This window comes from Scomber scombrus, chromosome 20 (assembly GCF_963691925.1).
Source record: "Scomber scombrus chromosome 20, fScoSco1.1, whole genome shotgun sequence".
Lineage (NCBI taxonomy): Eukaryota > Metazoa > Chordata > Actinopteri > Scombriformes > Scombridae > Scomber > Scomber scombrus.
In genome coordinates, this window is record NC_084989.1 from 11,996,256 (window position 1) to 12,023,795 (window position 27,540).

A 27,540-nucleotide genomic window follows, 5' to 3' on the forward strand; every position below is an offset into this window, starting at 1 on the left:
AAGAAAAATGGAATGCGATCAATCATGCAAAACGAAACAGAACGGCAGAGAAAACACGTCAGATGAGTTCATGCAAAGCGATTTTGTGGTTATCTCCCCTCATTACAAATGCAGGTCTGTTTTTATAGGCGTCACAGGAAAGTTAAAAGGGATCACATTTCCAACAGTCTCTTTGAGTTGCTTCTTGTTTTTCCCTTTTTTTTTTGTTCACAGCGGGAAATCCAGTTGTCCATTTCTCAGTGAGAGTCAAGGCAAAATTTGCCCATGAAAATTTCCACGTGTACCCCAAGGCACCTGAGAGAAAGTGGGCATTTCCCTCTGTTGGCAACACTGTGTGTCTGTTTTTTAATTACCAGCTGCCATAGAGTCTCAGAGTGGGACTATCCCACGCATGGTGTCACGAATCTTAATACAAAGCACAAAGAAAAGAATACAGTCAAAATGGATGATAGGGTTGGTATCCTCACTATGGTATGGAGTCTGAACGGCCGCATCAAGGGTTAATAGTCATCGTAGGTGTTGAAGTCGGTGAAGTATGCGTTGGTATAGGTCTTCCCAGCAAGCTGTGGGTTGAAGTACTTATTTCTTTCCTCCAGAATCAGATTGTTTTTGTTGAAGGCCTGCGGATAAAAAAATAAAAAAAATAAAAAAAGAAGATGGAGAGGAGATAGGGAGAGGGGTCAGTATGGACTTGTTTCCGACACATGGATCAAGTGATTACTCAGCCTAGATGGCAAGGTAAAAGCAAATCCATCTAACCCAAAAAAAGGAAAAAAGGGGCAACACAAATCAATGGGAGGCCACTCAGTGAATGAAACATACATTTCACAGAGCAAGGTCAAAGCATTTGCAAACAGGGAGGAAAAATGATAAGCCAAGGCTAAATAATTTTGATGCGTGTCCGTATGTCCACCTCTGTCATCTCTAATACCCAGCATCAGCAGTTTTTATGGCCCTCAGATTGTTGGTACTTTAGGACAATCTAAGCCATAAAAATCAATCACAACAAAGTCACTTTTCTGTTAAACATTAAGGAAGAGCCATGGGGGCATCTTCTCTGTCCCTGCATGACATAGTAAACATGGAATGAGCTTCTGATGTGGTGCTCAATACAACATCAGCAATTTGGCAAATGGATGTGTTCATATCCAGTCTGTGGTGGAGTGTGTGTCGGGAGTCCCCCGGGGCAATGTAATTGAACACTTGATGATGCTGCATTTACTGTTGATGGATGTTTCCAACCGACATTGATACCAGGAAACTAGTGTGCTGGACAATAAACTCATACATTTTGCTTCTTTCCCATTATGTGATTTGCACACAAAGGGAATGTAATCAACACTCCCGGAGCCCCACAGACCGTTATGTGTCTCTGCAGGTGGCCCCATGGCTGCGTTTAAACAGCTGCGCTATGATGCTTGTTAGCATCATCTACTTTGTCTTCTTTCTTTAAATGTCTTTAATTGGCTGAAGAATGATTACATATGAGTTTTGGTGCAGTAAACAAAAAAACTGCTTCAATTAAATGGCATTAGTGATAGAGAGGTAACAGATGAGCATTTTAAAACAGCATTGCAATGAATTTTCTTTCGTATCCCATCAAATTAAACTATTGAGACGAGTAAAAATAGGACAAAACAAGAAAGACAAACATGAAAAAAACATGCAAATGGAGGCACTTATTGAGAGAGAAAAGTAAAGCGGGGGTGGGCGAGGGGTGGGGGATACACTGCCTTCTCACAAGCCAGGAGGGAGAAGGGGAGGGGGGTCCTGCGTGATGGACAGATGGAGGGATGGAGGGGTCTGAGCAGAGAAATAGAGTCTGTACTCCAACCTGCCACACACATGAAGTGCCACAGGAAGTGGAAGGGGCACGGTGGGGAAGAGGAAGTAGTAGTGGTTGGGGGTCAAAGAGTTGTTGAGGGGGGGTCAAGAGGCGGGATGTTGTAGAGGTCAGAGGTCAGTGGTTAGTAGAAAATCTCCAGGCCACGCATGGACACCCCCATGTTAGCAGAGAGAGGCTGGTGCATAGCGGGATCATCCAAGGGCAAGAGTACCGACACATCTGGCTGCAAGGGGGAGAGGAATGGGCAAGAGTCATCCTCAAAGAAACCCTACGGCCATATCTCTCTTATCATGTTTCTCTCTCTGGAAACATGATAAACTGTACATGAAACAACAGCAACTTACATTTGTGATCATAAACTGGACGTCTGGAAATACTCAATTTGGCCAACAAAGCAGTATGAAGGGTATCTGTCGTTTATGAGAATTACACATTGTGCATTATAATAATGACTAATGTGTCATCCCAATCAGGATTTGAGTGTTGATCATTCCTTCCTATAAACACTCAAAAGGAGGCATATTATGGTTTAGCACATTTCAGTGGCTGAAAATTCACATCCGAATCATGTAGGCTCACTGAGTAAATGCTGGAGGCAGAATGTGCTTTTGGAAAATTAGAGTGTTCATTTGTCATGTAGCTCCTTTTGTATTTTCACATGGACTGTCTATATTCATATCCGCCTCTATCTGCTACTGAATTAACTGAATTATGTCTTATGCTCCTGACTGTAATTGGGTGACAGATGAACGCTCCTCACACCTTTATTTTGCAATGAAATTACATTCAGAGAGGTTTGCTCTGTGCCAATGGATCTGTCCTCACTCTGTAGCATTCTTTAAAAAAAAAACTTCATATCCATGAAGTAGTTTTACAAACAGACATCCAGGTAGTCACTTCAATTATTGCTGCTTTTGAAGACTTCCTATGACAAAATTGAACATCCAACTCCTTATAACAAAAAAAAACAACTGCCTAACAGTTACTGATTTATCAGTATTAAAGTTAGCAACCAAATCCAGTTGACAGTGCAGATACCGAGCAGGAGTCAGTGGAAAAAAATGTGCAAGATTACCAACTGACCGTTGGCTAAAGGAATTATTTAAACATGTATTTGTCTGCTTTTATTTAAGCTGCAAACATCATGTTCGGCTGTCAGCTTACCAAGCGTTACTTCCATGGTCAAGAGATAGCACATCACATAGTTTTGGTGTTTGAAGTAATGTTACCAAAAAAAAGTTGCATTAGTATGCAATAGTACCTCCACCGTGTAGTATTTCCCCATTGTGTTGTAGCCATGCGATCAGAGTTTAGGATAATATTAAGGTTAGTCTGATCTTATATTTAATACTTATACTTTTGGCAAAATATAATGTATGTATAGCCAGCAAGAGCATTTTAAAGATCCCTTTAACAAGGGTCTCATTTAAAAAGAAAGTAAACTAGAGATGGCTTTTCCACACAACACATGAAGCTAATGTCAGCTTTATAAACTAGTCTAGCTAAACCTTATAAAGTCTGCCAGCTGACAAAATTGAAAGTGGCCAACTAGAAAAATAATTCATTGTTTGAATTTCAAAATCTGCTGCCATTATCATTGTTTCCTGCTGTATGAAAATGAAAAGATTTACAGGCGTAAAACAGTAACTTACAGGGATCTCGCATAACAAATAGTCAGTTTATCTGCCAGAATATCTTTAAAATATAATTTCTAAAAAAAATCATTTTGATTTTAATTTGTGGTTTGGTAAAAATGATGACCACATTCATTGCCTCTGAACCTTGTTTTTAGGCAAAACAATGCGTGGGGTGTTAAAGTAGCTGAAACACTCTATTCAGAGTGCTGGAAATTCTTGAAAAAAGCCCGGCTGGAGCATGAAGTAGCTATGGACAAGCACTAATCACTAGCTCAGTCTGGCACTAAAAGTCTGGTGTATCAGTGGATAAGAGGCTGTTTGTTCCATGAAAGTAGCTGGATCTCTGTCAGTGACTCTGGTGTATTTGACAGTCTGCACTTTAGTGCAATAATGATACAAAGAACCTGTCTAAGCAGGGAGATGTGCAGATGCGCAGTCTCTTCCCTGATTACCTGCCCACGCGTTGGTAAGTACTTGCATTAGTACGTTATGAGAAAGCAGTGTATGACCGTTGACACAGAACAAAGTCACACACTAAGACACACAGTAGAGCACACAGAGAGAAAATATACGCACACCTGCCCAAGACTAAAGAGTGTCAGTTCACTAGGTGGTGTGACAGTGAGAGTCATGCAGTAAGAAAGTGTATTTAATCACAACTGACATTAGAGGAAGCGCAAACCGTTGCTCACTGACTCAGACTGGGAGTGTGAGATCAGTTGATAAAGTAAGCAGTAAGGAAATGTTAGAAATGCAGCTTTGCCTCTACACATCCAGACATCTGTTAAGTGTGACCCACAGTGAACCCCTGTGCAAACCTGTCCACAGACCTTAATGGCTTCCACGGAGTCATATTTGTCCAGTTTGTTGATGTGATTGGTGATGCTGGTGTTGAGCGGTGCAGCAGAGATGGGGTGAATGACGGTGGCGTCGTGCGACTGCTGTTGGTAGCGCTGGCAGTACGAGTAGACCAGCAGGGTAACCAGACAGCCGAGGATGGAGCTACTGAGCCCCACGGCAATCATATGGAAGAGGTTGAAGTCTGAAAGAGGAGAGAGAAGGGGAGAGGGAGGATCAGAAAGAGGCTGGGGTTTAATTCTCTGTCAATTCATACAAGTGGAAGTGGTAATTGTAGCTGCAATTCATATTAATGACAGAGAGTTCTGTAACAGAAAAAGACCCTTCTGGGCTGTTAAAGATATTAAAGAATATTTGTCTTTCTTTCTCTTCATCTTATTTCCCTCTTATTCTTTCTCTTTTTCTCTGTGTCAGTGGACACTATGTTACAGATGACAATTATGCTCAAAACCAACGTAATGTAACACTTACAGCAACTTCCATCAAGTTAAATGAGACGGTTAGAACAGCCTGTAGCCTGTCTGAGAGGCAAAACACAGGACAAAAAAGCTCCCAAAATCCTCACTTCTCCCCATGTAGCTTATTGCTGTGAGCACAAAAAAGCCAGTCGAAGGCAACTTAGAGGAATCTATGAGCATTTTTATCAACTCAGAGCAATTTCATACACTGTTTTCAAACACTGTTAAAAGTGATTTTATCCATCCACTCAGACTCTACACACTGTAACTGTGTAAAAAAAGGCATTGGATTTTACTGTACAGTATATCCAAAGCCAATGAAAGTTGAGATAAACCATCAGAAGCACTACTTACAGGATTTATATAAGGCAGCAACATTTGCAGAGAATGTTGTCTTCCACGCTGCGCTTCAGATGACAACATTTTAAAATGAGAGCTGATATTTACGGCTTGAGAAGAGGGATGTAATTAAAAAAAAATACAAAGCATCTCAGACTACTGCCAGATATGATTGGGTCACTATTGCTCTTTAATGTGTCTTGGGTGCATTTACAGCTGGATTTATACACTGCTAAGCACAAAAGGAGAGCTATCTTATTGCCTAAGATACTATATATGTGTAATACCAAGTGCTTTTTTGTTTCTCTCTCTTTCTTGCACACACAAATACACACATATAAATTACCTCCACAGCGCCTCTCCTCCTGACTGGAGCGTGCAATCGAGACTTCTGACAAAGGAGAAGAAACAACAGTATCAGGGCACAAAACCATACAAACACACCCCTGTTAGCATGACAAATTGTACCCTTGAAGGTGAATGTGGAGCGAAAGATGAAGTCAATATGAAACAGATTATCGTAAAAACGCCACAAGCTAATCACGGCTGTGGCACCTGGAGTGGTTTATGAAAAGTATCAGCTCTCATTAAAGGAAATGAAGTACAAGACGTTGCTAATGAACCTTAATGGACTACCTTTCCCATTAAGGGGGATGGATGATAAGGTTTAAAAGAAAATAGGTAATTCTATAAAGACCTGTGAAGGACTTTCATGTGCATTGTTTCCCTGCTAATTAATACAGAAAGGTTACAAATCAATGTTTCAATCAAATGTTTATTCTATCTAATGCTCAGTGATTACTGAGGTTTAAAGATTCTGCACATGAATGTTGAATTAATTGTTGGACCACATTTTTTTGAAATTTTAGCCAATTATATTTAAACATTTAATAATAGTTGGAGTGTTCCCAGTTGACAATGTGAATAAGCATTCTTCATAAAAGTTGCTTTCACAATCCTGTTGTAGCATAGATCAATGCTCTCGGGTTTCGCATTACTGACTGTCGATAAGGAGATGCCTGTCTAAGCAGATATCATTAGCAATGGTGTGTGTGTATAGGATATATATGTGTGTGTGCATGTGTATATAAAGCCTTTCTGAACTTTGTGTTTGAAAGGGCATTTGTGTGCAACTGTTTCATTTTGCGAGTGGCTTCAATACGGTTTATCTTAGGAGGGTAAGGTTCGAATTTTTACGTATTTGCTTTCTTGCAGAGAAGAGGATAGCACTCTTTTGCCTGTAAAAAGAATCTGTTGGCTTAGCACAAACACCACTCAAGGGGAAACAGTTAGCCTGGCTCTGCCCAAAAATAACCAGATCCATAATATAATACATTATATGTAATTTGTTTGATCAGTGCAAAAACAAAAAAAAAAGTGTGAAAATGACAAAGTTTTATTTTTAAGGGAAGAGGGGTGGTTGTGGACTTTGTCTTAGCCAGCAAAAAGTCCTGCACATATTCCCTCAGAAATGGCAGATTACACAAACAAGATAGATAAAAGATGTTAACTAGTTAGCTTTATGTCACCAGCACCAGGGTTGTTTAATCTTTGGACTGAGCCAAGCTAGCTTTTTCCTCCTGTTTCTTTGTGCAGAGCTAAATTTACCAGCTCCTGGCTTCAGATTAATATTTAAAAGACAAATATGACATTCGTATAAATCTTCTCATCTAACACAAGACAGAGAGGAGAGAAAGAAGAAAGCATATTTGAAAATGTCAAACTTTTCATTTAACATTAATACTTCGTTAGGAGAGGAGGTTTCTGTTTATTAACCAGGTGCAGAAAACAGCAACCAGGAGACATTTTCTTCCATCATGAAGTGAAAGAGAAACTGCTGGTGTAAGTGTTTTTTAGTCTGAGCTCATAATGAAAGTGATGTAGCAGTGGGTTTGTTGGAATGAGGAGGTGTTACACGCCCCTGTGTAATCACCTGCCACACTCAGGCCTCCTTGAGCAAGACAGTAATCCCTGCCGTTCCCAAATGTGCTGTCCTGTCGCTGAACCTGACCTTTGACCTGAGACAAGCCCCTTCGAGGGATCAATAACGCACTTCATTATCACAAGATTCTTGGAAAATGAGCTGAATTACCACTGTGGGCATATGGTGGTGGGTGGTGCTAAATGTGTGTGTGTGCGCTCAAAGTTGTGTGTTAAGTTATGCATGAATGCCCAAGACTTTACTAAAGAGAAGAAGCTTGTTCCCACAAAGACTGCCATGTAAGTGTATGTGTGTGATTACCTGGTATAAAATTGGAGTCAGGGGAGCATGGTCTGGTTTCACTGGTATTTCCTGAGCACTGGTTTCCAGTGGGAAACAGGACATCACAGTGACGCACACGCAGCTGGGCGCCGTTGGAGTCACAGTGGGACCACTCCGACCAGCTGGACCAGCTCTCTGGAAACAGAAATGACAGTATATCTCACAACCTGTCCAGTATATATAAGTTCCTATATATATATATATGTGTGTGTTTGTGTGTGTGTGTGTGTGTGTGTGCACTGTACTGTATGAATTTGTGTATTCCGTCAGCTGCATATTAGTCATACATGAGTGCCCTCAGAGAGGCTGAGAGAGACTAAAGAAAATAAGCAATGAACCTGTGATGGATTGGTGGCCGAGTAAGGGCCCTAAGCTGCTTATCACTAAGGAGTGTGTGTTTATGTGTGTGTGTGTGTGTGTGTGTGTGTGTGTGTGTGTGTGTGTGTACCTGGACAGGGCTGTGTATTGCACAGTGCTTCCTCAGTATGCAGGCCCAAGCAGATGTCTCCTCCGTAAGCTGGCGGGGGGTTGCTGCAGGTTCGCGTCCTCATGTAGTGTCCTCCTCCACACGTCACCGAGCACTTGGACCATGAAGACCAGCATGACCAGCTGCCGTCCACTAAACCAAACAACATTTCAATCCGTTATGCAGGTGATTCCTCACAATGTAATCTCAAGGCAGACTTTACTATCAAAATGCTTGTGTTAATGCTGAACCTGTCAAAAAAAGGAGTGATCATATAGGTACACAAAAGAACTGGTTTAATTGATGTGAAACAGCATAAAATGGTTGTGACATTGCACCGGCTTTTGTTTTCTAGTGGAATATTTCCCCAAATTCATGCTCTCTTGTTTTCTAGGATTTAGGTTCCAGGTCATTTCAAAAGACAATTTCCTCCGAACATCAAGTGATTGGAAGTCATTCCGAGCCCTCTTAAACAACGATGCGTAACGCAGGAATATGAAGCAAGTTGAGTATGTGCTTGTGTGTGTGTGTGTGTGTGTGTGAGAAAGAGACTGTTTTCAAGTGACAGGAAGGATGCTTCATCCAGCTGTTACAGCAAACCCCTGACCCACCGAACTCAACAGCCTCTCCTGAGATTAATAAAGATAAATGAACCATCGCGATACGCATTGTTGTTCCTCCCTTTATGTGGTGCTAAATGGCAAACATCACATAGTTAAAAATGTATCAGTATCAGCACTAACATACATAAAGAAGACATAAATAGATGGATAGAGGGAAAGATGGGGATGTGGGAGGAAAAAGAGCATTAAAATGGGGCAATCTTTAGCCATGAATCACAACAGAGGTAAATACTCTGCCAATCATCTGGATAAAACCTCACTTCATTGTGGCAGAGAGAAATTCCCTTTTCGGAACCACTTGAGAATTGCTTTTAAAGACCTGCGGATGGCTGGCAGCACTGTGCAGGTAATTGAAGTTGCTGATGCTTTTTGTCATCTCAGTGTAATTTCTCTATCACAAAGTGACACATAAGTCGATTTCTGGCCCTCGATGACGGATCGTCTCATCTTAGGCGTAGACGCAAGAAAAACATGGATTCATTTGTTTCCAAACCAGATGGATGGGAGGTCTAACACCTTTTCTCTCCTTCTCCCTCACAGTGTATTTAAAAAGAACTGGATTAGCTCTAGGAGGATTACAATTGGTCTACCGGCAAGGTGGGCCCGCCTCAAAATAAGATATCACTTTCAGAGGGCTTTCAGAGGGGTGCTAATTGAGTATGTATTAGTATTCATCATAGACATGTCTATAAATATATTTGTATTTATATACACACTTGAGTAGTTTGGTTAAATCTGTTCCTTTGAGGGACAAGAGTGCAGTGGTGTTCATCAAAATAGTGTAGCTGTGGCATTATTACAGTCAAAATCTCTGGATAGGAGTACAACATGTATTAGCATAGTGATATGGCACAGCAAAATAAAAACCCATTCACTTGACATTTTACTCGAGGGGAACACTTGTGGCAACCAAACAGGCTGAGCATCTCTTGATAAAGCAAATATTATGCTCTTAGATCCATCCAAAGTCTTCATCTGAGCACGGAGCTGATAACAACTCACCCTATTAGCGACTGCGTTCAAGCTGGTGGGAGCTGAATGGCGTGCACTTTCGCTGAACGAATTAACAGGCTGTAAAAATAGTATCGATGGTCGTTAACTCTCTTGTCTCTTTTGCTTGCTTACTGGGTGGCAGCAGTTATGAAGACAGATCACGGGTGCTTTAGGCGACGTGCAGATCCAGGCTTTTAGTGAGATACCCAAGCCCTTCTCCGGGGGGCTTGATTAATAATCATCTGAGACAACGTCCTGCTTGTCTGCTTGGCGTCTGTGTTGGATACCAGGTGTGCCTTATGCCAAACTAAGCCCTGGATTTCCATTTAGACAGCTTACTTCCCTTGTCAGACAGAGTATTCTTTTAATTAGAAAGCTTCCTTTTGCCGTCTTCCGCTAGAGGAGTGTTGAAAATGCATTGTCTCAGGGCTTTTCACAACAGAATAGGGCCTCCCATAGCTGGCAGCATAATTACCCAGCAATGTAATTACATACTGGAGCACCGCAGGGATTGTCTCTTTGATTCCTGGTGTAAATTGGGGTCCTCGTCACACCTCTTATCTGAACTGATTTCTTTTGTGGTTCCCTATTATTTGGTAAGCCATTTTGTCACTATAATTCCTTATCCATTAATCAAGGGAAAAACATTGCCCGGGTATGGGTACTGTGTATTTATCTGTGTGTGAGAGAAAAAGAGAAGCCGGTTCGGTAATTGACTCCTGATCTTGTGTGTGTTTTTATCTGTGTGTGTCCCCTGCTTATGTCCTCAGTGATGTTATTGTGTTTTAGTATGTAGTATGTGTATATTATACGTGTGCATCCTTTACCTGGACAAGGGGTGATGTTACACTCCTGATACTCCTGTGCTGGCCCCTGGCAGGTCTGACCTCCATACTTGGGCTCTGGGTTGCTGCAGGTCCTCTTTCTACTGCGGATTCCCCGGCTACAGTCTCTGCTACACTGGGACCAGGAACTCCAGGATGACCAGCCGCCGTTTACTGTGTGGCCTGAGATCCTTCCGAGACGAAGCACCTCACCTGTTGGGTTTAGAGAGTATGGGCAATGTTAAAAAAAAGAGATCACTATCAAAACAACTGCTCACACCAGTGGTATTATTAGCTTTTCTCAGCATTAAAAAAAGATTTCCTTTAAACCCTGTTGTTTTCTGTGAGAAAGCGGATGATACTTGTCATCCCTTCCTGGCATCACTGTGTGGATTTGAAGAGCAAGAAGAGGGGCAGAGAGTCAGTGACAGCTCTGGATAACAGTTACTTTGCCTTTACTTGTGCAGCAGGGAGATACTTTAAAAGCTTTAGCTTGATTTGAAAGAGCAGCGCCCACCTCTTGTTTCCTGCTAAGTCATTTTATTGCTGTAAAGAAGAGATTTCACCAAGTGCATGCAGTATAGAGGCTGTTAATATTAGGGTTAATCTGTTTACCAAATCATATCTGAAATTATACTGATGTCTCACATACATAATAGCTGATTTGTCCTTTCAAGACCATTTTAGTAACCATGGCAGCATGGCTGCTTTCATGGTCCCCAGAGGCCTTGTGTTAATTGCTAATTAGCAAAGGTTAGTGTGCTAACTATCCATTCTAAGATAGTGGACATAGTAAACATTAAACCTGCTAAACATCATGCTGACCTTAGCATTACGTTATTTACAGAGCTGCTAGTATTGCTGCTAATTATTTGTGCACTAGAACAGAACTGAAGAAACTTCATTTCTAAAAAAGCAGCTATTCAGTGTTTTTATTTGAAGTATTGGACCACTAATAAAACTGTTACAAAGCAAAAAAGTCAGAGTATAAAAAGGTAACATGACAAATTCACTCAAGATAGTGGAGCACAAGAAAGATAAATACAGTCAATAGACAGATGGATGCAACATTGATGGCACCAGCAATCGGCTGCACAAATGCAATCCATCATTTTATTTTTCACAGACCTCTTGTCATTTTCTAAGGATGGATTTGGTGAGAGCTGAGTGTGTCCTGTCAACACATGGACATGCTTGCTCATCAAACAACATCAGTCAAATAATCTGTGTACTCTCATCTGGAATGAGCCGAGTAGAGGATTCGTAATGAAATATGAAACCGTAATTTTTATTACACTATAATTACTGCGTCCATTAATCAACACCATGGAAATGTGCCTTGTGGTGAGACACAGAGAGCAGAATTAGCGAGGAAGAAAAGCTTCTGGCCTTTCTGAATGAAAAGACTCATCCGTTTGAGTGAATTGTAATCACCTCCAATGCAATTACAGTCACTGTCCAAGCACCTCTCTGATGATTCACTCATTCAACAAACAGAACTATTATCTACCTTTTCTGATAACAATGGAAGTCTTCATTTTTAGCCTGTGCTCTCCCTGCTTTGCGTCACTCTGCTGTTTCTTGCTCTCTTTCTTGATCTCTTTAAAGGAAAGAGTTGAAACAGTCAACAGAAGCACATCTGGGTCCTGAGGCTTAACCACTCGACCATGCCACGGCAACCTTCCTTTTTTGTCTGATTCTCCTTTTAATCTCCTGATTTATCGTTTTTATTATCTCTACCTCGTCTGTTTTGCTCACTGCCTCTTGTATCCCTTATGTTCCTTTCTGTCTATCTTTCCCATTAACCTTCTCTTGCTTTTTGTCTCCGTCTAACACTCTCTCTCTCTGTCCTCCAACCTGGCCTCGTTGTTTTGTCAGCGTGCTCTTTTCATTGACAGTTAACGTGGCAAGGCTGCTTTGTATTCTCAGGGAGAGGACAGTGTGTTTACCTAGCGCAAATCCTCGACCTCTTCATAACTATGGCCAACCTTGGCAGTGCACAGGCCGCCTCACCCCAGCATCAAGCTGGCATGAGTGCTGACAGGCCCGTCGAGGCCCCCGCTCTTTATCGATTCTGAGCAGGCAGTGGCACTAACAGTCCCGCCTGCCACTGTGACCTGTACTCTTCACAAGACCTCTTTAGCCCAAGAGACTGCACTGCTGCTCAGCTCTAAAGGAAATCGAGTGCTTCATAATCATCCCTCTCATACACGCAACCATGTACACACACTTTACAAGAGCCTTTTAGTCATCTGGACACACAGAGGACAGTGGACATAAAGTCTTTTACTGTCTTTCTTTCACAATATAAAGGGGACTTGCAACCCACACACCCCCCATTACAAGTACACAAATGTACACTTAATTACTCAAACGCAGTACCCACACACAGCACTGCTCACTCAGTTTGCTCAAGCATTGGCCTATGACTGTTCTGCTGCACTGTGTGTATTGTTAATGCTACTTCACAGGGGCTGCCCTCCCGTCGACAAAACAAACAGCGTGGTGCCCTCCCTTTCTAATAGGTAGCGACTGGATCTATCGATCCACAGCAGAACCACACACAGCCAGAGAGAATTAATCCTCGCTCTTCTGACGAGCTGGGCTGAGACAAAGGACACAGTGCAACATCTAATAGTCCCCACTGCAGAGAAACTAGGACATAAAAACGTTTCCTCCCTCCCCTTGCTCAACCTCACACCCTGCTCAAAGGCAAAATACACTGTAAACAAACTTATGTACTTCTGTGTGTGTGTGTGAGAGAGAGAGAGAGAGAGAGAATATAGGCGTATGTGTGGGAAAAGGAGTAAGAAGGACTTTGAGGCCACACAGACATGCAATACTGTGCAATCTAATGTAGTGTATAGGCAACTGTAAAGGCACTCAAACAGTCAAAGAAGTGAGAGGAATGAGGCCGAATCAGGAGGAAAGAAAGAGACGGATGGAGGCAGAAATGGAGACGTGATGACATCCGCAAACCGGAGAGACAAGTCTGCTTCAAGACAGATGTGAGAGACGGAGAGGTGGAAAAATCGCAAATCTTCAGGAGGGAGGAGAGACACACTGTCATGTGTGAACAAAGTTTTATCAACACCAGAAAAAAACACTGGACCACACTGATAGAGAGAAGTGGAGAAGTACTTCCTCCACCCTGTCCTAGATTCTGAACAGCACATTTACTCCCCATTACTCTTCCTCCCCCTCCTCCTTTACTTTGCAGATCAGCAGTGTCTCCCTGTGGAGGAACCAATGTTCTTCAATGTGTGTGTGTGTGTGTGTGTGTGTGTGTGTGTGTGTTCGTACATACAAATGTGTGCCTGTGTTTTGTTATGTCATGCCATACCACACCATGAAATGAAAGGCTCTGGTTGCTTACAGTTGTAAGATATGACAGTATTCCCTGAATGGTCCTGAAGTCTGCCAGGCGATAGTATACTCAGCTACCCTCCAGTGGGAAATTCTCATGGAAGAGCCAATTAAAAGTTTCTAAGGGCACAATTAAAACCCCATCCCTGAAGAGCACGAGGGATCAGTGCACATCTACAAAAACACAGACATATATGAGAACACAAGAATATGGATATACTTGCTAGCCTGATATGAGTGCATGTTTCTTGAATTCACTTGAGGCAAGGCTTGTTAGTGTGACACATTTTTACAGGAGGATTAAAGGCCCAACTTACACCTTCAGAGTGTGGCGGCCTCTACTAAAACAAAGTCATAACCTACTTTTACACTAGGTTTGACTACAGTGAGATTTATCGGACTGTGTCTGTTCTGAAAACCTACTGTTGGCATGAGCAATATTTGTTTATTTTGTTGCATTTTCAGGGTTCCATGTTAAAAGTGATTTCCAGTGGTTGAAACATTTCCAGGCATTTAACTTCAAATCACATATTATAGTTCCCATCACTGCCAACATCTGACAATTTCAGTTAGTTGCTAAACAGTAACAATTTTAACTTATTCTTTTAACAATATCCATATTTGATTATTGATTTTATCTAGTGAGTTTGATTTTCCTGAGTGTATTTTCAGAATTGTATGATATGTTTTCAGCTTCTGATTGACAATGCCTCCTTGATGCATGTAGTGGAGAAATAATATTCATTATATACATATGCATTTCAGTATTCTGTTAACCTGTGTTAGGCTTTGTTAGCTTGTGTATCTCTCTCATAATGTGGGAAAGTGCTGTGGACTGGACTCCCACTAAGGCACTGATAAGACACCACCTGGAATGCCTTGTTATGTATTAGGGGAATGGGATGATTCTCAGAGAGGTGTGGGATGAGCCCGGAAAGATATTATAAATTTGGTTCTGTTTTTTTACAGTTCAGTTCTGTTCTCTGTACCTTACGTGTACGGTGTGCTGAACTCATCTTGTACAAGATATATATTAAAATACTAGTTTGTGATTTAAATTTGTTTACTGGACTGATGATTTTCTCTCTCACCCTTAATTAAGGAAATCTCCATAACATGCATCAACAAAGACAGTGTTAAAATGGTTCCTGTGGTAAATAAATGTTTACTGTGATGTATTACCCTCTACGTGTAGGCTTCAAGTCTCTTAGTTTGATGAATAGATTGAAAGGTGGAAATTCAGTCTATGGTACACTTTAGAAAAGTGTTGGCGACAAAGTAAATGATATATATTTTGTAGTAAATCAGCACAAATGTGGCTGAATTTGACTTTGGTGCACTTGCACATAAGCTCTCATGACAGCTTTTTGTTTAAGTGATCATGAGGGGGAAATTCAAGACCATTCTCTCTCCATTTATCCCTCTTGCCAATACAATCACAGGTAACACAAAATACCAGCTGGTACTACACGCTGTAGTGGTGGGTTTGTCGTAATTGTAGGTGCTTTCAAAAGCGTACTCCGACAACCTGAAATTGCCAACAAGCTGTACAAACAGGATTGATTTTTTCTAGAAAGAGCAAGAAAACTTGCTTCCATCAAAGAAACATCCATTTCCTTCTCCCTGGCAATTTGAAGTACCACAGCGCTGCTCTCCACTCTGAGGTAGCATCCAGTCTGATTGGTCAAAACAAGCAACAAAGCGGAAAGTGAACCAATGTCAGAGCAGACCAGTGAAGACAAGCTTATCACTAGTTCAGAAAATGTGAGACTAGAAACTTCTTCTGTGTGTAATCTTTATTGCTGAAACCTGATTAGAAGGCACAGTTATGGTGTTTTCGAGAGCTCAGAGCCATAATTTCATGTAGCCATGTTGAGCAAGGAGTAACTCTGTGCCAACGGAGTTAATTTTTCTTGACAGTGTTGTTTTTATCCTCGCCAACTCTAGCTTGCTAAATTGTTGACACCATGTCGTAAAAATCTGTGCTGCTCTATGTCTGCCATATTGGGAGCGAAGGTGAAACAGGCAATCTAATAGTGTCCTGAAAATTTGGTGTCAAAGACAAATACAATGACAGGGTTGTCATCTCCATCTGGTTGTAATCTGAGAGAGGGTATGGGTCACGTATTTAACTGAGCATTAAAAAGGCAGAGAGACATATAGATAGATAGATAGATAGATAGATAGAAGGATAGATAGATAGAAGGATAGATAGATGCAGTAGATATTGTCATTGCATATAAAAACACAACAAAATTACGTTTGCAGCCCCAAAAATCTGCATAAAAGGGGGGCATAAGTAAAAGTTAAAGTAATAAATAACGCACAGATAAGTAGCACAATAATATATATATATATATATATATATAGGGAGAGTCATCAACAATTTATTGAGAGCTTCTGTACTACAAGGTATGCACCAATATCACAATTAGGCTTGGGCGGTATCACAATGTTACAGTATACCAGGGTATTTAGAAATCCCAAAGGAATGATTTTCAATACAGAGTCCAAGTTAACCAGGAGTACACTTAGCGTTTACGAGGAGCACTTGAAGGCAGCATTAAAACCTCCCCTGAAAAGAGAGAAGACTATCAAAAGAGAGACCATCAGAAAAAGAATAGTAGAAGATTAAACACACTTTCGGACACTGTGTATCACTGTTTGGGGCTTTGACTTTTTGGCAAAAGTTCACTATGAAAGTTCCTCTCAGATATTGTCCTCCCTTTACTGCTTTGTTGATGTATTCAGTTATTTCTAACCTTTCCAAACGTCTCTGTCACTTTTGCTTTCCCATGCCGACAGAGTTTCTGTCACAAATTCTTATATCAACAAAACTGGCCAATCATCTTTCTGCCTACACTTCACCAATCAACCCATCATTGGGTTGCTGCTGTTAAAGTATTACTATTGCGCAGTCCACTCATCCCTATCAGCATCACGATCTTCAGATCGGTCCGGAAGATTCAGCTGAGAGCTTCCATTTTCCATCTACTGACTTTACTCTATCACCAGCGTCAATCTCCAGGGGGATCCTGTTCTATCTCCTCTCCTCATGGGCCTGTATTTCATGAAGATCCTTCATGCTGATGGAGTCTAATCACTTAAATCTTACTCTGCTGCTACACACTGTTGTACGTTTCCATTTGAATTCCCATTGTTAAAATATATGATGTGTGATAATGCAGTGCTCAGAATGTAAAAGACAGGGAGTACATGCCAATCTCTTAATGACTGAATATCCCCAAAAATCAATCATCCACTTTTGTAGCAGTTTCCAATAGAAACCTCAGGCACAAGATGTATTGTATAAATTAAATAAAGAGTGTGATCACATGTTAAGTTAATAGTAGTGTTTCTTTCTTGAAAAACAACTAGACAACCACGGACAAAGGGTGTGCTGACTGTGGCGTGTGAGAGTGAGGCAGAAAAACAGAAAGACAATAAGGATACTAGGATGTTTGTCATCCGTCAGAGGCGTCCCTCAGCACTGTCCTGTGTCTACTCAGTGTCTGCTCATGACATCTGCGCAGGAGAAACTAATCTGTCGCTGACGAAAAGGCCCTGGCCTTGATACCAGATCAGCTGAAGTGAAACACATCAGCCTGCTGACACGCCACCATTTCTCCCTGGGAAAAAATGAAGCCATCACTCACCGACACAAGCCAGCAAAATTACAAACTCACAACCTCCTACAGAAATGTCTTTCATCTTACTGTACCAGTGCTTTCTTTTCCCTCAGTGTGTTGTCTTCTATCTTGAGATGCAAATGAAAAAAAGCCCTGGGATGAACGTCTGATTTCAATGCTTTTATAAGTCTGATATTACTATTGTTATGTCATTAAAGTAGCCACACTAAATGTTTGACTCTTTCTCATTATGTAGAGGTATCTCTATACTAAAGGAATGAATCTCTGTCTGTCTGTCTTCATGTCCTTCGCATATCTCGAGAACTGTTCATCTGATCTCCTTCACACTTGGCAGGTACATTTCTGGGGACCGAATGAAATACAACATCAAATATGGTGCAATTTGGACATGCAGCACATTCAATATTAATAAACTTCCAATAAACGACAAGCTGCTCAGCCCTGCTCAGCAGCAGGGCTTCTGGGCACTGCGACTGCATGTCATTATCGGAGCTATACAACCCTACCTTAAAAGAAAAGGGGAGGGCACCTCTCTTTCTTTGATAATGTTAAAAGTTAAGCATAGTTGTTCTTCCCGACTCAATTCAAGAAAGACAAGAGAAAGAGACAGAGGACCCGAGCAAGCTGAGAGCACGAGTGAGCGACAGAGACACAGCGCTAGTGAGGTGTGACAGCAGCAGAAAGCTTTCTTTGAGAGAGAGAACGCCTGTGAATAAGAGAAATACAACGTTATTTTCTGATTGTTTCATGGTTGTTACGTTCGAAAGCACAAATAAACAACCATCAAACACTCAGTAGATGATTTACTGTGGAGACAGGCGCACTTAGTTTCTGTTTTATTTTCCCCCTCTGCATTTCTACTTTTCATTCATTCAATACAAGCACATAATGCAGCAGTAAATACAAAGAACAACGTCACAAATCTGTGTTGTTTTTTCCTTATTTGTGTGTGTGTGTGAGAGAGAGAGAGAAGAGAGAGAGAGGGGGAGAGAGACTACTAGACCACTACTTCCTCCTAAGATGTAAAATATTCAGTGAAATACGTGAACATTTACTTTAACAACTTTAACTCTGTAGGAGAAGAAGACAGGGAATATGCCACAACAAAGGATATACTTTTTATATATAATTAATATACTGTATATGTTAACATTGTTCTCAAAACTTTCATGCCAATTAAGCTCATTTAATTGAAAAGAGAGATAGAGAGAGCCGTGGAGCAAGGGGGGTGGTGGAAAGCATTCTCTGAAAGAACGAGCCTATGAATGAGATCAACAACTGACCAATCAGTGCTCTGTAGTGCTTTCACCTTTTAGTATCAGCTCAGCTTGAGAAAAGTTTTTTCACATGGATTGCTCTAAAAAAAGAAAAGTAGACAGCAAAAACAGCTTTTTCACTGTGCACTACACTAGGTGATTCACTCGGGCAGGCACATCTCTTTCATAGACATGTTGCTTCACAAAAATCATCATTTAAATTGTCTGTTGGTGCAGTGGACAGGCCTGTTCCCAGACCAAGAGTGACTAATAACTTGCTGACTAATGACAGGCAGATTGCTGGTTTGAAAGCTGGTTAGTAATTGACTGTTTGCTAAACTTCTCCCACGAAACAGCAATTTTCCAGCAACTGTGACTAGGCACGTCAGACCAGTCGAGCTTTGGGTTTTTCCAAATGACAATGCACTTTTTTTCTAGTAAGAGCAGCCTGTCCTCACAAGAAATACGACAGTATAGGTCTAAAATTCAGCCGGCAAATACAACCTATAGTTTGTGACACCATAGGGGATGTAGTAATTATGGCCTAGGGAAGTGATGCAGTTTATATGACATTAATATAAGGTGACTTCCTTATTAGGAGGAGGCGGGTTGGAGGGATGTCTAGACTTTGCTGTGTTTGTTGTGCCTAAACTTACCCAGACCTCAACCACAGTATTGTCACACCATAAAACATTATTTGTTGACATTGATTTATAATGTTTTTGGGAAGTGGAAGTGCAGATCCAATCAGGTACGACCACCTATGTGGTTGTTTAATTATGAGGATGTGTTGGTAAGAGTGATGGCTACTAGCTTGCTGGTAACCAAGGAAACCAAGGAGCTCATTACAGTATTAACTAACTAAATTAGTTTTGTGGGTTACATAAAAGGAGAAAAGCCCAGTTAGCTTGTCTGTGTAATATTTACCCAGTGGATGGCAGTCGGCTCTGGGTGACTGCCATTTTATTCACATGTATCTCCTTTTACTGCTTTCATTTATTGGTGTTTTTTCCCCCATGATATTAGATTCACACCTGTGCTACCTGGGCTTCCTGGGTGTCAAAATGACCCTATAACCATGCAAACTGGAGCCCAATTCATTTATTTTCTCTAAAAATTGACAAAGTTTTCTGAGATTTGGCAATCCATTCAGTTTCAATAGAAAATATACTTAATTCCTTGCAACAAACAAGCTAGTGAAACAATCCAGAATGATAAATAATTACGTTTCTTAATCAAATTAAATATATTTTTGGATTAATATCATTACACAACCATAATATGATACGTTTTTTGTCTTAAATTTGGCTGTCTGTTCACACTAAAATACTCCTGTAAAGTCAGCTGGAGACATCCTTTTCAATGCATGGATCTAATGTTAGCTCAATTGGCCAGTTAGCTACAGCTAATAATATTACCCAGCTTCATTTCAGCCAGCAAAATGGACTGTCACAGTGCAGGAATGAGAAGTCTGTCACTGTAAAAAGCATATGTGCCATATGGGAATTAAAATGGTGTTGCAACAGTGACTAAGGCGGATGGGACTTCCCGGATGTTCAGTTGCATCTATGATTACATTTATGCTGCTGGTGTCTCTGCGAGCAAGACACTGAGCCGCTGGGATGCTACGTTGCTACACTATGCTGTCACATAGGTGAAGAGGGCAGTGTGCAGGATGGAGAATATGCAAAAACCAATTGCCTTGTGTAAACCACCTGTTATGCATTATGTATAATTTATATATGAAGAGGTACTGTATTATTGTAAGCATAGAGTGAAGAGAGGCACATAATTGACAGGAAAAGGAAAGCCATGTTTTATTAAATTGCCCATAGGATTTCACTACATTAACATTTAAAAATATATGTCTATACAGGCAGTTATGCAAATTATCAAATGTTTGGTGGCTTCATTCAGGCATGTGATATGTGATAAAAAGGAAAAATGGCTACAAAAGCTTCGAGACTAATGACTGGGCGTACATGACAAGAGAGGTCTTTAAATCACTACAGATCTTAAGTAATTAACTCATCACTATCATTAAGCTACGATCACTGATACGAAACAACTCATTATGTTATATAAAAGCTCATTGTAAATGCTTGGTTAAATCATATATTCATAATCAATCTCTTATAATAAAGACAGATCAGATATCTTAATATGAGAGACAGCAAGACTCGCAGGAAGCTGGCTAGAGATTGGGAAAGTCACTAGCATATCTCAAATATCAATTTATTCTCTCCATTGACAGGATTAATTCTTCATATCTGTGCATCACAGATGAGACTTCCAGGTGTGTGTCAATAAAATGTGCCTCATCTCTGAATAAGATCCAAATCGTCAAATGTCAGACACTACATCTGATAGCTCTGATGCTCAAAGCAACAAACATGATGACATTCTCCCCAAGCACAGAGAGATAAGGAAGATCTCAGAAAAACATTGTGGGCAAGGCTTTTTATTGAGTTGCAGTGAAATAACATCAGTATGAAAACCATTGAGAGGAAAAAATTCTTTCAAAGTTTAGAAGCAAGGACTTTACAGGTGGGTAAATTCCTTGAAACACTCACATTCCTGATTGCTAAAGACAGTTATTAATCTGCTTTAAAGAAGTATCTTATTTTATTAACATACACAATCTCTACGCATATTTTACCTCACTGATTTGTTTGGGTTGTTGAGATGTAAGCAAAAGCATGTGCACAAATGCATACAAACACACATAAATCCATATGGCAACCTGTTTTATAACAGCTCTAGCAAGAAAAGCCCAGATTTTACGGAGAGCTCTAATCAATACTAACCCGCCTGATGCAAATAGTAAATCTTTATCGAGTGACACACCATTTCTTTCGAGTACTCATCATCTCGGAGGGATCTCGGGAGTCCTTTGCCCCAGTTGTGGACATCAATACACACCACCACTGTGACGGTAATTATCCTGCAATGGCCTCTTGCCTTAAGAAAAGTTAACTGCTGTCCCTGGGACTCAGGCAACCCATGCATCTATGAGAGGTGGACTGGGGGAGGAGGACGTGTTGGAAAAATGCCATGCACACACACACCTACACACATACGCAGACAGGTGCACATATACACCCAAAAACACTGCTGCACACCCACCCATACGCACAGGCACGCACACACACGCACACACGCACACACGCACACACACACACACACACACATACACACACACATACACACACACACACACACACACACACACACACACACACACACACACACACACACACACACACACACACACACACACACACACACACACACAGAAAGAAGTGCTCTTCAGATGGATGGCAAGTTTGATAATGGTTGAAATGAAGAAGTGGATCACTGGAGTCCATCCTCATTTTAGACAGTTATGACTTAAGACTCCTCAGAGGGGTGAATCATATTGATGTCTGAAGATGAACAATCAACGCAGGACAAGAGGAGAGGAGCACACAGAGGCCACCTCAATAGGTCTTTCTTTGCTCAACTGGAATAAAACTAATTTTCACCAAGGGTGAAGAAATTGTTTCAAATTCCACATTGTGGAAAGTACACAAAATACACTTGAGTTCATATAAAATCAGCCTGTTTTATTCACAGGGCACAGGCAATGCTTTGAGGCAATATTAGACTAGTAATGTAGCCTGCAGTAATGTTAATAAATTATCTTAAAACGCCAATACAGGAGGAATATAAAGTGTAACAGCATCATGAGAAACGACTGCTGCTGATAATCTTTGGCATGGAGTATATAATAAAGTCTGTCTCTATTAAAAGAGAAATTGTAAACTCCCTTCTAAAAAACAGGGGGTCCAAATGCTAGAAGATCATTTGCACATTAATAAACTGAGTTGCTAGTGTTTGCCATTTTTCCTGATGAGAAATTTGACAAAATGACACCCACGTTTGTACACCAGTTGTTGAGGAGATTTGAAGCTTGAACTGCACAGCTCAAACATCACCTTCTGCCTACTGTAGCCTTTGTTCTGCTCACATCCTATGGCTCAGACTGACACGTTGCCATAAGTGACTGCAGAAACCCACAGCCTTCACTTTTCCACTGACGTAATTAACAGTGAAACTAATCTGATGTCATGCTTCTGGTGACAACCTCTAATGAAACACACTGTGTCTGTTACTTCCTCCTACTAATCAGAAACAATGTGGACTCATTAAAGCTCAAGTCTGTTTGCTAATGTCTTGGATGTGTGGTTGTCACTCCTCTTAAGGCTTTGAGTCTGAAGTTAGGTTTTCTCTGTACTTGCCAATGACCATCTAAACCCCTTCAGGAACATTTACGTGCCGGCTTCAAAGTGAGAAGAGAACAACTCGTACCAGCGACAAGCATCAGAGGACAGACAGAGGCTAATAATCAGAAATAAGGAAGAAGAGATAGATCAAAAGAGAGAAAGCTCCCATGATAGTGTACATTAAGGCTAACCCCAGTGCTTTCCACAGCATGTGGTTTGTGAGTGGGGTAGCAACAGACCACCCAGAGATATAGACGAACTCAAAGTGATGAGAGGCCGCCGCAGACTCGCCAGGCGCTAACTCTAAAGCTTTAAACAACCTGCTTTTTCCTCTGAGGCTGTGAGCAATGCCGTAAACAAACTTTAACTGCTGCATCTGTATCTGAAGCCTCTTTGCTGTGGTGTGGTGCCAGCCCGCCTGCCCTCTAATATGAATCCTTCCACTTGACAACATAAACAACTTGTCAATTAGCAGCCTGTTTGTACAAACGTTTACAGTGTTTAATTCACCAGGGGTGTGGCTGACTGAGACTGTGTGGTGCACCAACTCAGGCAAAAGGGAATAGCTGGGATGATGGATAAAGAGTCTCTGTTTGTGTGTCTCTGCGAGACTATAATTGAACTGTGTGCATGCATCTGTACGTGTGTGTTTGCAGATTTGTGTTTGTGTGCGTGAGAGTGTGAAAGATTGCATGGGAGTCCTAAAATTAGTTGTAAACTGCTGATCGGCTTCGTGGATAGGAAGTTCATTAACATGACTGACGCTTTGATCTGCTGATAAAGTCGAGAATCATGGGACCGTTAACACAAGAGCTGATTAAGACAGCACTCTGTTAACTTTTGCAGGACAGAGAGAGGCAAAGTTTGAAAATGAGAGAGGGCAAGAAAGAACACAGGGAAAGATATAATGAACAACAGACGTACAGAAAGAAAGGAGGGCTTTGAGCGAGGAGGCCAATAACCAGCCTGCAGAGATGCAGCAAGCTAGTTGGAGGGAGATAACAGTGAAACACCCAGAAGCTGAAATAACTGGATAGAAACCATCTGTTTCCTCCACTCTCCACTCACCATCAGTGGAGCAGCCGGTGGAGCCGTCACTGGAGCAGTAGCGCATCTCGATCCTCTGCCTTCCCACTTCCAGCAGGCTGGGGTCTGGGATGCGAGCCTTGCAAGTGTAGCGGAAGCGCTGTTCGTAGTGCCCGCCATTGTCTGAGATGTTGACAGGCGTCCACGGAGTCCAGGGTGTGGTCTTCTTCAGGTCAGGACACGGCAGGGTGTTGCATGACTGGTACTCCTGCAGTTACAGAGACGAAAAAACATTTTACTTTGACAGTGAGCTTTTGGTCACGGATAGCATGTTTTCAAGAATGTGATTAGGCCCTGTCTGGTGTAGGAAGAGATACTCACAAACCATTAAAGCAGTAATTAAGCATGACAAGCTCAGACAAAAAATGTGTCAAGCATTATAATGCACAGGACAATGGCTATTGAAATTCGCAGCAGAGTGACTAATATGATATTGAACAGTTTATTTAATGAGGGAATTTCAAAAGTCTCAAAAAGCTTTCATTCTCGTTCATCCTTAAACGCCACTTGGTTCAATTTCTAGCTGGGTTATGTTGCTGAATCTAGTTACCTGTCACCAACCAACCCAATCCCTGTTTGCCTGCCTCAATGTAGTCTGCCATTCTGCCGGCACACACTGACTAAGGATACATTCCCATTAGACCACTTGCTGAACATGGCAAGAGGCAAACATGCCAGGCAGAAAAGGTCATTGATCAAGCTTAATTTATCACCAAGGGGAAAGAATGGAGGGTTAGAGGGAAAAGAGGGAGGAGGGGTGATAGCAGGGACCTGGAGAAGTTGATAGAGAAAGAGGCGGAGAAGTGGAGGGGAAAGAAAAAAAAAAGAAGGCAATAATGGCAACTCGTTCTCCCATCTGCATCTGGCTTTGGAAGCTGGGCAGTAAAAATGAAAAACACAGCACTGAAACTCGAACAGGATGATATGTGAGTCTCATTCAAAAGTGCTATAAGTATATATTTTGCCGCCACTTCCCCCAGCCAACTTCTATATGGAGTCGTGGTTGAGAAATATTCTGCTTTCTGTGGTGCTTTATTTGATAATGAGATTCAAGGAGATAATAGGTGGGTAATAGTCAGTCCAGTCCCCTTTCATGCCCAGCTAAATAAATAAAGAGGTGGAAGTAGTGATACGTCGGGAGGAAATGACACTGTAACTCAAAGAAGAGAAGGTGAGATGGCTGCTATTTTCCTCACCACTTGTTTATTTATGCTGAATAGGCCTTGAGCGACTGCCAGGCCTTGACAAAATAAGATAAGAATTCCTTTCTGCATATCCGTCAGCCTGTCACACGGGATAGGCTGATAGGTCAGCTGAGAAGAGGAACACTATACATTATACAGTATACAGGTCTATTTTTCACCCTCTTACTTCCCCTTCTATGGTCTCTCTTGGTCCCACTTTCCATCCATCTATCTCCATGTTCCTTCCATCACGTTTTTCCACACACCACTCATAACTCGCTTTGTGTCAGCTCTCTTTCTCCCTCTCCTTTTTCCTCTTTCCCTCTGTATCTCTGTTTCATCTCTCTCTGTCTCTCCACATCCACCTTCGTTTCTATCTCCTCCTCTCTCCTCTTCTCCTCTCACTCTCTCTGCCTCCCCCTTCCCGAGGGTACCAACGTTAAAAACACTGGGAGGATTTAGATTCTGTTAGGGCCCCGTGATGAATGAGGGTGTCACCTCCACCGCACTTCCTGCCTCTCCCCATCCAGCGCAGTAATCATCTCCAGACATTAATATTTAACATTATCACGCATCACAGACCAGCCAGCAATCTGTGATTATCAGCCAATAACAAAAAGGAAGAAGGGGAAAAAAAAGAGTCCACCTCAGCGTCTCGCCACTGCCTACAGCGACAAAAAAGCAACACATGGCATGAATAAGGGGGGATAAGGCAAACGATATGTGAGTGTTTGCTGTGTGAGTTGTTGATGGTGGCCAAACACAGTAAATATTTAATGATGCTTGTCTGGTAAGCGTTTCTCCCTGTACTCTCAGAGGATTAGTGTTGATGCAGAGGGCTAAGGAGATAATTACCGGGTTTAAAGCTAAACCTCAATCAAGGTCTCTGAAGGCATTCACAACAACTAAGGTATAGAGCTTACAGCATTATGGTCAGTGTATATGTCATCCTGTTCACTAACCATGTACCTGTAGGAGTGTCCATGCACATGAACACTAGGTTTTCTGTAAACCTTTAAGACATTGTTCCCAACCTGGGTGTGAGGACCTTCCATGAGTCTTCAGATCTCAACCACTGACGTTATGGTCTGTGGAGGAGTTGCAGGGGGATCTGTGAAATTTGGTGGCAATCACAAAATGGGATTTTGTAGTGGTGAGAAGAAAAATTCTACTCTTGATTTTTCTGCTGCTTTATTTTTTTATCAATTATTTTTTATAGGGACAATGCACGTTGAGCAACATCACTGTAAATGTGCCAGTGTCAGCCAAAAGGCAACTGCTGTCCCATAGCCAGATGCTAGATTAGCCACTGTTTCTATAATTATGCTGCTATGGATATATGTATTCATGTGTGGGCATGTGTTGAGGACTGTTGAAGACTGTGTCAGAGTGGTCTATGTGAAGAATACTTATATTTTAAAAATGTAATAAAATGAGTTAAATAATATTAGTAATTGTAATGCTATCTACCAGAAATATAAGTGACAAAATGATGTAATGCCATGAATATACAGTGGTGGATCCCAATATTGGCCCTGTGCATCCTGTGGTCCATTATGTGCAAAACATGATGAAGACTCCTGCTGCTGACAATATTATCTCCAATGACAAACATCTGAAGGAGACTGGGCAGTTTATTGTCTTTTACTGCCAAAAAGCGAACCTTTTTATAGTAGCTATGCATGTGAATACAAAATCAAGCATAATAACAAAAACAAAAACAGTCCCCGCTGCTCTTAGAGTGGCAATTTTTATAACATGTTTTGAATAATGCATTCAAAACATTCAAAATGGACCCGAGGGTGTGAAATAAACATCAGTACAGCTCTGCCTGTAAAATCTCATAAATCCGACACACACATGTGCATAGACACACGTACACAGATACACATGCACACACACAAGCAAATTAAATCACTCCATTCGAATGACATTAATTGTGCCAGAGCAGCGAATAGGTCATCTTAGGCATACATTACATTTTGGCCATGTAAATGTGCCTGTCTGCATAAAATAGGAACAATTTTAATTAAATCTGTGATTAATTTCACTCTTCAGACATTTAGGCAATAGAAGGTGATCAAAATGAGCTAATTAGCTATTTTAATGTTTGGTCTCACTCTCTCCAGTTGATATGGTGAGCTAATAAAACAAAGTAATGAAGCTACAAAAAACAACGATAACAAAAACTAGGAACCTTTCCTGCACTTTTCACTCAGCCACACTCACATCTCAATTTTAGAGAAATTAACTGAAAGTGAACACATGGTGGAAAGCAGTTGAATGTGACAAGTGGCATGTGGAACACAAAATTGGATTCAATTATTTCGCTGATTTCGACTCATATCCACGCTGCCCCTGGTGAGAGTGGTGATATGCATTATGGGCAAATGGAGAGTGGCGATTTTATGCTGTGCAACACCTTT

The 27,540-nt window shown here is 41.3% G+C and overlaps 1 protein-coding gene across 1 annotated transcript in view; it reads right to left on the bottom strand.

The window, feature by feature from the left end:
- Nucleotides 1–500: 500 nt before the first annotated feature.
- sema5a (sema domain, seven thrombospondin repeats (type 1 and type 1-like), transmembrane domain (TM) and short cytoplasmic domain, (semaphorin) 5A) overlaps nucleotides 501–27,540 on the bottom strand; it is an 88,651-nt gene continuing 61,611 nt past the window's right edge. The window contains exons 15-21 of the mRNA XM_062441578.1: nucleotides 23,913–24,138; nucleotides 10,311–10,520; nucleotides 7,850–8,020; nucleotides 7,381–7,536; nucleotides 5,485–5,529; nucleotides 4,314–4,525; nucleotides 501–620 (exon numbers count right to left, since the gene is read on the bottom strand). Coding sequence (XP_062297562.1) covers nucleotides 501–620; nucleotides 4,314–4,525; nucleotides 5,485–5,529; nucleotides 7,381–7,536; nucleotides 7,850–8,020; nucleotides 10,311–10,520; nucleotides 23,913–24,138 — 1,140 coding nt within the window. The remainder of the gene's footprint in view (nucleotides 621–4,313; nucleotides 4,526–5,484; nucleotides 5,530–7,380; nucleotides 7,537–7,849; nucleotides 8,021–10,310; nucleotides 10,521–23,912; nucleotides 24,139–27,540) is intronic.